Raw genomic sequence first — 12,813 nt, forward strand, 5'->3', positions numbered from 1 at the left:
AAACCAGTATAGATGTGTTTTAAAAACAAAGTATTTAACAATGTTTTTTTTGAAGGGCAATGTAGTTGATGTATCTGGTTTTACCAAAAGGCATTTTGTTACGGTGTCGCACTTCAACGTTAAAGACCGCTGAGGAAAGGAGGATATCAAACTTGACAGGAATGGGGGTTAACTGTGAAAGATCTTTGAGTGGAGGGACCTGTGTTGTGGTGTTCCCCTGGGCGAATACTAAGGCCGTGCTTTTTATATTAATGACTTTGATGGGTGTAAAGGGAATAATTTCCCAAACTGCAAATGACTCAGAACTTTGATGTAGTGATCAATGGCGGTCAGTAATAGACAAGGACTAAAGGTGATATGGTGTCTAAGTAATGGATGTAATTTAATGGAAGTGTTACGTTTTGGTGAGAAATATAAAAATGAAAAATATTGAATGGCATATTTCTAAAAAGGTTATAAGTACTGAGAGAATATGAATATTTGTTGAAAGTTCAGAGCAAGTTGAGTGTGATTAATAGCTTGGAGGCTCTGGGTTTACTGTACAAAGCATTAGTTATAACAGCACGGAGGTGGTGGTAAGGCTTTTGCAATACTGGGTCACCCATAGTTGCTGTGTTCTGTCCAGTTTTGGGTGCCAGACTTCAGAAACATTTTCATTATTTTAGTAAATCTCATCTGCATTCATTCTGAAATAATTATAGAAGTGAAGGATTGTGAATGGACTTGTGCCGAGGTTGTGAAGAGATCTGATGGTTAAGATCACAAGAAAATGGAGAGTAGGTTTAAACTTCACCTTAGTAGAAGGGTCAGATATTTGTTCGGGATGACATTGTACCCAAGTATATGAGCTAAAATGTAGAAAAATGGAACTGCAGATGCTGGTTTATAACCCAAAGATATACAAAATATATACAATTTGTGATGCCATAGGTCAAGACCTTGAGACTCAAGAAGGATCCCAACCCCAGACATCATCCAACATTTTTCGTCAGAGACGCTGCCTGCCCCACTGAGTTACTCCAGCACTTTGTTTATCTTCGATCTAAACTAAACATAAATCATTAGAACATTTGAAGGGTCTCGGCACGAAACGTCACCTATTCCTTCCCTCCATAGATGCTGCCTCACCCGCTGAGTTTCTCCAGCAGTTTTGTCTACCTTAGAACATATTGAGCTGTGGTTTCTTATTTCACAATAATGCGATTCAGCCACTGGGTGGTGCTATTCCAAAATTGTTCATCTGGCACATTTGGGACGTTGCTGATGGATTTTCAGGCAGGATTTTTTTTAATACAAAACCTGTTAAGTTTAAATGGAGTGTAAGAAATAGGACTAGGGTCTATTAGGACTAGAGGGAAAAGGAAGAGTCAGAAGTAGACACAAAGTGCTGGAGTAACTCAGGCAGCATCTCTGGAACAAAACGGATAGTCGTAAGGTCATAAGTGATAGGAGCAGAATTAGACCATTCAGCCCATCAAGACTACGACATTCAATCCTGGCTGATCTGTCTCTCCCTAATCCCATTCTCCTGCAGATGTTGGAAGAGGTCATTGTTAATGAATACTGTATATGGTAGTGATTAGTGAGTTAGAATGGATGCAGATGATTGCAGCTTGGTGGTGATGGAACAAAGTAGTGTTCTCAACTGTCCAAAACTTCAGAACAGACAAATAGGGATTGTGTAGGAAGGAACTGCAGATGCTAGTTTACATTGAAGATAGACACAAAATGCTGGAATAACTCAGCGGGACAGGAAGCAACACTGGAAAAAAGAAATGGATGGCATTTTGGGTCGAGACCCTTCAGACTTAAGTATCTGGAGAAAAGGAATGAGTGACGTTTCAGATCGAGACCCTGGGTCTCGACCCGAAAAGTCACCCATTCTTTCTGTCCAGAGATGGTGCCTGTCCTGCTGAGTTACTTCAGCATTTTGTGTTTATCTAAGAGGGATTGATTATTCTGTTAAGATTCATAAGAACTGAAACCTGGCTGGAGAGTTTCTAAGAAGGTTGCCTGGGAGATATGAGATGAAGTATGGGAATGTACATAGTTTTAAAGACTGTTAGAGAGGAAAAGGATGTTGGCAATATGGTTATTGATTGCAAAGATGGATGGAGTTGGGCCTTTATTTAATTAAGGAGGGTATTATTGTCTTGTCGACAACAAATGTGTGGCCAAGGACGGAAGATGGATTGTCAGTTTAACGGGAACATGAAATCGGTCTAATGGGCAAGATAATTTTGGAGATAACATTAGTGGAAATATGAGAGTGGTAGAAAAAGTAATGTAACAAGGGACGGAAGATGCTGGTTTGTGAAAATAACACAGTGTGCTGAGGTAACTCAGTCGGTCACACAGCATCATTGGGGAATAGGGATAGGTGCCATTTTGGGTTGGGACACTTCTATTTTTAGGTGACATTTCAGATCGGGAACCTTGTGAAGAAGTCCCAACCATAAACACTTAGGAAAAAGATACAAGTTGTGCTGAGGGTGAAAGTAAACTAGGTAATTTGGCCTGATGGACAAGGGGATAAAGAAGCAGTTGCAAAGCTACTTGCAATTGTTATAAAACAGAAAATGGTGGAAATAATTCACAGATCAGGCAGCGTTGGTGGAGAGAGAATCAGTTGATGCTTTTGGTCTATGACCTTTGATTGGAATCCTTCCAATACCTAATTTGTTAATTAGTTCCAATGTTTTCTGTTTTTCTAATTTCAGATTTCCCAGTTTCTGCAGTTTTCTTTATTTTTAAATATCTTATCCCATTGATTATATGAATAATGACTACTAATATCCATTATACTATAATTGACTAAGGATAAACTAACTTTTAACATTCCAAACAAAATAAATTTAAATTTGAAACAATGGAACAATAATGAAATACTTTTGCAATCGTTATGTCCATAATCCTTCAAATAATATCTTGTGTGTATATTAAGACTAAAAGGTGCACAAATTGGAATGTAAAACACTTAACATCTCTGAAAAATTCTACTATTGTTGCTAAAAGGTCAACTTTGCAACCTTAAATCAAAAATGTGTAAACACATTAAATTTATTTCTTAGCAATCCTCTCTGCGGACACAAATGAATGACCGAAATCTTGATGCCTAAACTTTGTTTTAGCAGACTAATTAGAAGATTCAGATTCAGATTCAATTTTAATTGTCATTGTCAGTGTACAGTACAGAGACAACGAAATGCATTTAGCATCTCCCTGGAAGAGCAACATAGCAAACGATTTGAATAAATAATAATAAGTGTCCGGGGGGGGGGTGATTGGCAGTCACCGAGGTACGTTGTTAAATAGAGTGACAGCCGCCGGAAAGATGCTGTTCCTCGACCTGCTGGTTCGGCAACGGAGAGACCTGTAGCGCCTCCCGGATGGTAGGAGGGTAAACAGTCCATGGTTGGGGTGAGAGCAGTCCTTGGCGATACTGAGCACCCTCCGCAGACAGCGCTTGCTTTGGACAGACTCAATGGAGGGGAGCGAGGAACCGGTGATGCGTTGGGCAATTTTCACCACCCTCTGCAATGCCTTCCGGTCGGAGACAGAGCAGTTGCCATACCATACTGTGATGCAGTTGGTAAGGATGCTCTCGATGGTGCAGCAGCGGTAGAAATTCACCAGGATCTGAGGAGACAGATGGACCTTCTTCAGTCTCCTCAGGAAGAAGAGACGCTGATGAGCCTTCTTGATCAGAGTAGAGGTATTGTGGGTCCAAGAGAGGTCATCGGAGATGTTGACTCCCAGGAACCTGAAGCTAGAAACACGTTCCACCTCCGTCCCGTTAATGTGGATGGGGGTGTTCGTGCCGCCTCTGGACTTCCTGAAGTCTACAATGAGCTCCTTGGCTTTCTTGGAGTTAAGGGCCAGGTTGTTGTCAGCGCACCATGCTGCTAAGTGCTGGACCTCATCCCTGTAGGGCAGCTCATCGTTGTTGCTGATGAGGCCAATCACCGTTGTATCATCTGCATACTTGATGTAGCAATGTTACAAAATTTTGAGATTTAAAAAATCAAGTCTGCAATTTATCCCATCAGATAAAGCATAAAAATAAGTTTAATTTGACACCTAATTCACTTTCATATCTCAAGTATTAAAAAAGTTATGACCATTTTCATACTCGGAAATTAGCATCTTGTTCCCTATTGATTTTCAATGGGCATTACAAAAAAGCTGTGATCTTGGATAGTCAAAAGCACATTTCTTAAGGAAAGATTAACATTTTTAAATAGCCTAAGTGTCCAAAGATTATTCACAAATAATTCACAATATAACATGATTTTTATATCTAATTTACATTAATTTATAGGCCAAATGGAAGGAATTTAGTGTTCAATTGCTGTAAATAAATGCCCATTTAAATCGGTTTTCTAGTGGGTTTCTGTGAACGCGCAGGTTTAGAATGTTGACAGCGCGCTAGATTAGTGCCCTCAAATGCCGAGAAAAATACTGCGGGATATAAAAAGCCCAAAATGAGCTATTCGTTATAGATAATTATAATTATAGGGTTATATACATGCCCCATTTAATGTAAAAATAAGGTACATACCTTTAATTGTTTGCTTTATAAAACCCTGGGGCTGCGAAAGCTTGCGAACTGAACGAGAGCTTTTAAATTTATTATATCTACTATTCGAGGCCTATAAAACTAATAATAGCTTTTGGGACCGGGTCTTGCAGCGATTCTCCGTTAATGATTTACTAGGCTGAACATCTGCGATTGGAACAGCCTAGTAAAAATCGGGTTTTAAACCCGCCCCCTCCAAACAGCTCCAAAATCACACACAAGGGGTGGGGCAGATGCTCAGCCACGATTCAGGTAGGTTTTGTAACATACCTGCTTGATGATGGTGTTAGTACCATGTACAGGTGTGCAGTCATAGGTGAAGAGGGAGTAGAGGAGGGGGCTCAGCACACAGCCCTGTGGAACGCCGGTGTTCAGGGTGAGGGTTGAAGAGGTGTGCTTGTCTAACCTCACAGACTGGGGTCTGTTGGTTAGAAAGTCCAGTATCCAGTTGCAGAGGGAGGGGTCGATGCCCAGGTTACCGAGTTTGGTGATCAGTTTTGATGGTATAATGGTGTTGAATGCTGAGCTGTAATCGATGAACAGCATTCTTACGTAAGTGTCTCTGTTGTCGAGGTGGGAGAGGGCGGAGTGAAGTGCCGTTGAGATGGCATCCTCCGTACTCCTGTTCTTGCGGTAGGCAAACTGATAGGGATCCAGTGTGGGGGGTAGGCAGCTTTTGAGGTGTGCCAGGACCAGCCTCTCGAAGCACTTGGTGATGATGGGGGTAAGTGCAACTGGGCGGAAGTCGTTGAGGCTTGCCGCAGTGGAGTGTTTTGGCACTGGCACGATGGAGGTGGTTTTAAGGCACGTGGGGACAACTGCTTGTAGAACACACATTTCACATCACTCGGTGTTTAAATGCTGATCTGGTTGTTACTCCAGCTGAACAAAGCTTTTAAAAACAGGTCTACGTGTTTACTTTTGTACATATCAACTCTGAAATTATATGGCACGTTATCCCAGCGATTGCCCGTCTAGACCTAACCTCGTCTCTCTCTATGTGTTGTGCAGTGCTCACCCACCTTGAGACATGGGGCCAGTAATTATTATTCAACTGGTTGATGGCAGAATGCCCTTACAAACTAAAGCTCCACACTTGCTCCCACTGCTGTTTGGCTACAATGGTCAACTGAAAAAATGACTTTTTTTAACACACCTTTTTTACAAGGCTCACGTACCTCTTGAGATTGAATTACAATTCCATTTTGAATGTTAAGGGTGTGACATGGCTTTAAGTTGACCAGATCTGGAGAGAACATGTACATGTGTTGGTCCATAACCACACGTTCATTTTTCGAATGATTATTTGTGGGAGCTTTGCCTCTGCTTATTCATTATTCATGCTCCTGGTTGCATTTGCTTGTCTACTTTAGGTCACTGTGGTTAAAAAAATGAACTGATACAGCTGGAATTGGTAGCTCTTAGTCAAGGTTGCCTTTTCATTTTGTCTCCCACTCTCTCTAAGACGGTAGCAAGGATGTTTCCACCTCAGCCAAGAATACATGGAGACGCATCGTAAACAACAGGATCTGACGCAGCCATTAGCTGCCTATCTTATTGTATTCCCACACAAGAGTTTAGGTGGAGTTCCTCAGAAGCCTGTGAACTTTTATGACCTGTAACTCTTAATATATTCACTAAAAGGAAAATTAAACATGGCTGTGAATGTATCTTGCCTTTTACTCTACCAAAAACCAAACGATGTGTTATTTGAATTTGCTAGACACTTGATGATGCAGTTCCATAGTGCTGCCAGTCCTTTGGGATTTGAGGTAATGGAAGTCAGTGAATTATTACCCCTGGTAGTAGGCAAAATATACTATTGCCATGTGACTATCACATCTGCTTGCTTTCTAGTCTAGGCCCGTAGGTGGTAATCGAATATGGAAAAACAGAATCCTCCTGTGTTCAAAGACAGTATCACCAACTGTAAAACTCTATTCTTGCCTAAGCTAACTCATTAAAAAAAACCTGGGTTTTGTTGATTATAAGGTTTAATGCTAGTTTTTATACTATTTCCCCCCAAAATAGACTTTATTCCAAATGAAAAATATATACTAAACAAGGGCAGTGCAAACATTCCACCCACATTCTCAGTGGCTGTACATTTATTAGTGTAATATGTGGTAGTGTTCGCAAACTATGCTTCAACAGAACACATTTGCCACTCACGTGGCTCCTTGGGGTGTTATCCTCCCCGTGTTTGAGAGGTGTTTCCACTGGACTCTGACCCTCAATGTCCCACAGCAGGAGGACCCTGTCCTCCCCGACCGAGCCTTGGCATTGGCTGCACCAAGCTTCAGCGAGTCTGGAGTTGGATTGGTCACTCCATTCCCTGACGGACATCTCGCTCTGGTTCGGGCAGACCAAAAAGCATCTTTCACCGAGTTGATGATCTTCCAGCAACACTTGACGTCCTTCTCCGAATGTGTCCCTGGAAACAGTCCGTAAATCAGAGAGTCCTCTGTTTGGGATGAACCATGATGAGTACCCTTGCATCACTCTCCAAACTCTTTTTGCAAATCCACACTGCAAAGGGCAACGGTCTCCTCTCTGTAGCAGCCATCCCGAGGGCAGCATACATTGGTAGTAAGATTCTGACAGTGCATGAATGATTTAACTGGGATGGCCCCTCTCACCACGAGCTAAGCCAGGTCTTGGTGGTTGTTGGTGAGTCTAACAATGAGGCATTTCACCAGGCAACCTGGGCAGCCTGCTCAGGGAATCATGCCAGAGTGTCCATTGAATCCTTGGCCTGCAGTGCTTACAGGACACACCATGCTGACCACTGCCCAATAGACTTGTGGTCAAAGGTGTTGGTGCCTTTCCCATTACTCACTGGGGTGTTCAAGGGAACTTTGCATAATTCTTCACAGGCATTAACCTTCCTTGTTAATAGATTGTTCACCTTTTATGCCCAAGGAAGACAAAAGTAATGAGTAGAACAGGTTTATATTCAGCATCTTTCATTCACATCAAATACCAAATTAGTGCCAACTCGTGTTATTTTGTTTTGAATCTTTAACAGCTAAAAAATCATCGGTATTTGATAATGTGTTTGCTTATTTACACAAGATGGTGAATTGTTTTGAATTATTAGACTATTAATGTAACAGTACTCCTATTATGGTATTAGCTAAATAATTCCACATACTGATCTAAGAATTTATGCGATATAAATCTAGCATGATGTATGGGGTAGGAGAGGAATATATAGTGGGACATTAGATTGGCGGGCAATGGGATTGCTTGATTTCTGCAGTAAATCTTGTACACTTTACAATTTCATACATTGAATATCTGCAATATAGGGAATGTTTTGTGAACTCAGTAGCAAAGGCTGATTAGGCAGTTCTAATGTTTACGATATTGATATTTTAATATGCAAGATATTGATGTTTCTTAAATGTTGTTGCAACAGCTCCCATTTATGTGAGTGGTATTCTGACAGACTCATTACTCAAGTCTCTTAGATGAAAGGAGATCAGAAGTAAGCCACTTTTAAGCATCGCAGACATTATCTCTTGAGGGCATGTTTTACTTTGTTCCCATTAGGTTCCTGATCAATGTTCGCCTCCAAGACCTTAATGGGACCTCATCAAAGCTGGAGATGTAGATAGTCGGGAAGATGTGATCTGAATTATTTACGTTGACAAGTCATTGTGTCATACTCAAGGAATAAGTGGTCCTTGCCACCGCAGCCTAAATCTGCTTGTAATCTTCAACTTGATGCAGGCCAACCCCAGTTTGCTCCATTATACAGTAGTTGTGATTGAAGCTGAATACTCACACGGAAGTGGTGAAGGTTAGTGATGCAGGTGGTTAGACCAATTATACTTACCTGAGAAATCCCTCCAATAATATTTTGGTTAGCATTGACAAGTCTCCAACTATCACACCCTTCCTTCATGTCAGATCTTCTTCATCTTCTTCATTGTTTGTCCCGTAGGTGGAGGATGACTTGCTTCGATTTCTAGTTCTATGGGTTTTGAGATGACTAATGAGGGATATGCAAGCTTTTCCACATATGCTTACTATCAATTCTCTTTTGATCCCATTGACCTCCATTTTGCTCAATCCTTTAGATTACACCTGGTCAAATGCATCCTTTCTGCCGAGATTGGTTGCCCTTTTCTCAATCTGATTTCTTGTATCTACATTTGCTTCAACAGTATGTTGAGATGTGCTACTTCAATTTCCAGGAATTACTGTGGCCTCTTAGAGAAAAGACGCCACGTTAATGCTAAATTAGAATCAATTTCATGCCATCCATCCATGGTCATGTTGTAACCAGAAGACATATGAACAATATCATTCTTGATGAACTATGCTGACATTAACTGCATCGCAACTCAGTGAAATTTAGTCTTTTCAAGAGTGATAAGTAATCAAAATCTAAAATAAACAAACAGCATTTATTGCTAATTTTATGACTTAAAAATACAAAGCTGAATGGTGTGCCACTTGATCTCATGGACATTTTCATCAGGTACTGATATTTTTACAGTGCCCTGGGAATACAGAAAACACACAACTGTTTGACAACTTGATATATATGAAGGTATTTTATGAAAATATGTATCTAATTTTTGTCCATCCAAATATTTAAAACCGCAGCTTTACAGCTGCTCAACTATTTGATCACACTGTTTGATCACATTATCAGACTCGCTTCAAGATACCCTCATGAAACATTCCAACATTTCTACCCAATCTTTCCTTTGATGTTGCACCTGCAACCGTTTTTCTCTTCCTCTTAGTGATTGTTTGAGAATCAATTGTTCCCTGTTAATAATTTAAGACTACAAATAATCAGAAAATGTAAGGAATCAATGTGGACTTTTTAAATTACATTTCTCACCCAAATTCCCAGGAAAATTGAAAACGGTAGAACTGTTGAGGAATGTGCCACAAGAATAATTTAACCTTGATTTTTTTTAGAATTACAAATTAAATTTATAGATATTATTCACGACCAGTGTTTAAACCTAATCGAGTGAACCTCTCCAGTGCTGCTTTTCTGATCACTGTGTTAAATCATACACTTGTAAATAGCCATGAGCTATCTAGGTTATGATTTCTAACTAAGTTATTTTTTATATACTATACATGGAAGCTTCATGCAATAGTATTAATGATCTAGTAATATTTTTATTTAAGTATTTTCTACCTAGAATGGAGAACAAACTATTATGAATAGGGATAGACATGTTTTATATGTAGGAAGGAAGTGCAGATTCTGGTTTAAACTGAATATAGATACAAAATGCTGGAGCAACGGGCACCATCTCTGGAGAGAAGGTATTGGTGACATTTTGGTTCGAGACCCTTCTTCGGACCATGTTTTATATCTTGGTTTTGAGCAGAGATGTCACTTTAAGTATTAGCAAGGGCGCTATTTCACACAATCATTGCACTATTCACATTTTAGTAGTTCTATAATCCTGGTGTTTTATCTAAACTAAGAAACTCTTCATCTTTGGCAATTCAGACTGACATGGTTATGAAGGATGGTGTAACACAGTAGGCTTCTGCTTCGTATTAACTTCTTTTAAACAAAAGAGTGCTCCATGCATCAACATTTATATTACTTAATGCCTTTCTGTCCCCAAGCTTACATATTTAACAACAGGTTTGTATCTCTGGAAAGTTACTAGCCAGTAAAGGTGGTCTTATCCATTAAGAATTATGAAAGTTGTCTAGAAATTGACCCTACTTAACAATTTTAGGAGTCCTAGCTGATGTGAATGTTATCGTTGGCAAACAAAACTAATGATTGCAGGTAGGTGCAGATTTATAATGTAAACATGGGTGATTAGTTGGGTCGCAATTTATAAAAAAGGAATTTGTGATTTTACCAGTCTTGTTTCCCGAGGGAAACCACAATTGAAGGGAGCCTGGGATGGGAATAAAATCACAAAACCAGGTGCACAGTACTAGTGAACTTGTGCTCAAACTATTTTAACATCTGTCTTAAATTTGCATTAATAACTAAATATGTGCCAACACTGAGCAAAAGTATCTCCAACAATATCAATGGCTACAACATACAAAATAAATTGTTTATGCTCTTTTGCTCCTGACTTACATTCACGCAGCAAACATTAATATATATACTCTGAAAGTTATAACATGCTATTCAATATAAAACGTACTAGAAATGCCATAAAATGTGGCTTCACACACTTTTTCTTTCCCCTGTCATGCAAGATCAAAAGATAAATATCATTTTGTGTACCATAATCTTGATATTTTTAAATAAAATGAGAACATGTTCAATGGAGCCAATGAATTGGTTAACAAATAAAGGTGCTCTTATCTGTGTAAACATACATTCTAGGCCACACTGCTACTTTTTCCTTTTATTCCTCGGAGGTAAGCATCAAATATAAATTGCATATTCATATATGCAGTGAAAACGCCACAAGAATTCTGTGTATGTGCAGTAATCAGACCATTGAAATAACCATAATGAATCAGTTAGTTAGAAAAATGATTAATCATTGTGCAAATATGTGTCATATTATCAAGATTATTATGAGTAATCCTTGACCAGTGTATTTGTGTTTGACCTATACATTAATTAAAAAAAACTCAGCATTGACAATATGCCTGCTACATGAAAATATTGGGTCAATGTGGTAAGTTGGCTTTTTTAAGGTGTAAAAAGACATGGTTGCTTATTTATTTAATTCATCAGCAACCAACAGGTACATTCAGAAAGATGGAGGTTATTTTGTAATCATACAAGTGATAGAAAATAAATTGAAAATAAGAGCATATGTCAGTGTGAGATTGGATATAACACCACCAGTAAGATGTTGAAGTACTAAATAAAAAATATTTACTAGACTTTACTCCAGGCTAACTCCTATTTCTCACTGAACTTTAGCTTTCGCAATAGGCCATCAAATACTGTAGATAATTAAGAAAGACACAAAAAGCTGGAGTAACTCAGCGGGACAGGCAGCATCTCTGGAGAGAAGGAATGGGTGACGAAGGGTCTTGACCCGAAACCATAATGGTTGACGAAGGGTCTTGACGCGAAATCCAGAGATGCTGCCTGTCCCGCTGAGTTACTCCAGCTTTTTGTGTCTTTCTTCGTTTTAAACCAACATCTGCAGTTCCTTCTTTTCTCCATTCACCAGGTTTTGTGCAGCTAGCATTTCCCAGTTCTTTCTGTTATTCCTGCAGCCTTCAAGCAATGGGAGACAAGCTTCAGAAATTGTTGCCAGAGCCTAGAAAGACAAATAAACAACAATCAAATGTAATGAATCAGCGATGTACAAATAAACTTTAAAATATTATAACAATAACTACATATCAGAATGATAAAGATTAGAGAAGTGTAAAGAAAAAAATTTCTGGGCATGATTAGAATAATTATTTTCTAACATTCTACTATTTCACAGTGAATGGCAGGGCCCTGGGGACTGTTGTAGAGGACAAGGATCTAGGAGCCCAGGTACAAGCTTCCCTGACAGTGGCATCACAGGTAGGGTGGTTGAGAAGGCTTTCGATACATTGGCCTTCATCAGTCAAGGTTTTGAGTATACAAGTTGGGATGTGGGGATGCCACATTTGGAGTATTAAGTTCAGTTTTGGACACCCTGGGTGTCCAAAGAGTGCTGAGAAAATTTACGAGAGTGCTCCCAGACCCCAACAGCATGAGTATAGATTCAAGAGACATTTATTGTCACATTTACCAATTGGTACAGGGGAATTTGGGGTCACCATACAGCCATACAAATACAAAAAGAACACAGAACACGATAGTCTTTAACATAAACATCCCCACACAGCGGAATCAACGTTTCCCACTGTGAGGGAAGGCAACAAAGTTCAGTCATCCTCCTCTTTGATGTTCTTCCGTGGTCGGGGCCTTTCGAGCCCCCCGCAGTCGCCGAAACGGTGGCCCGATGTTCAGGCCCTCTCGCCGGGATGATGGAACTCCGACGTCGGAACGGAAGAACACCCTCAGCGGCTTGGACTTACGAATCGGCCACTTCTTACCGGAGACCGCGGCTACCAAAGTCCACAGGCTGTGCTGGGCGGAGATTCACATTGGCGGCCCTCAGCAAAGGGATCCCAGGACTCCATGATGTTGGAGTTAGCGCCGCCCGCGGCTGGGAGCTCCGCAAACCACAGCTCCACGATGTTGAAGCAGCAGGCCCAACACTCTGGAGCTTCAAACGACGATCCAGGTATGGCATTGTCCGCTCTGCAGTGAATCC

General features: G+C 40.1%; 1 protein-coding gene across 2 annotated transcripts in view; it reads right to left on the reverse strand.

Annotated features, from left to right (window-relative positions):
• Window positions 1-8,975: 8,975 nt before the first annotated feature.
• pde5ab (phosphodiesterase 5A, cGMP-specific, b) overlaps window positions 8,976-12,813 on the reverse strand; it is a 125,006-nt gene continuing 121,168 nt past the window's right edge. For both annotated transcript variants that reach the window (XM_055640523.1, XM_055640516.1), the window contains exon 21: window positions 8,976-11,817. In XM_055640523.1, coding sequence (XP_055496498.1) covers window positions 11,686-11,817 — 132 coding nt within the window. In that variant the 3' untranslated portion in view covers window positions 8,976-11,685. The remainder of the gene's footprint in view (window positions 11,818-12,813) is intronic.

This window comes from Leucoraja erinacea, chromosome 1, assembly GCF_028641065.1.
Source record: "Leucoraja erinacea ecotype New England chromosome 1, Leri_hhj_1, whole genome shotgun sequence".
Taxonomy (NCBI): Eukaryota; Metazoa; Chordata; class Chondrichthyes; order Rajiformes; family Rajidae; genus Leucoraja; species Leucoraja erinaceus.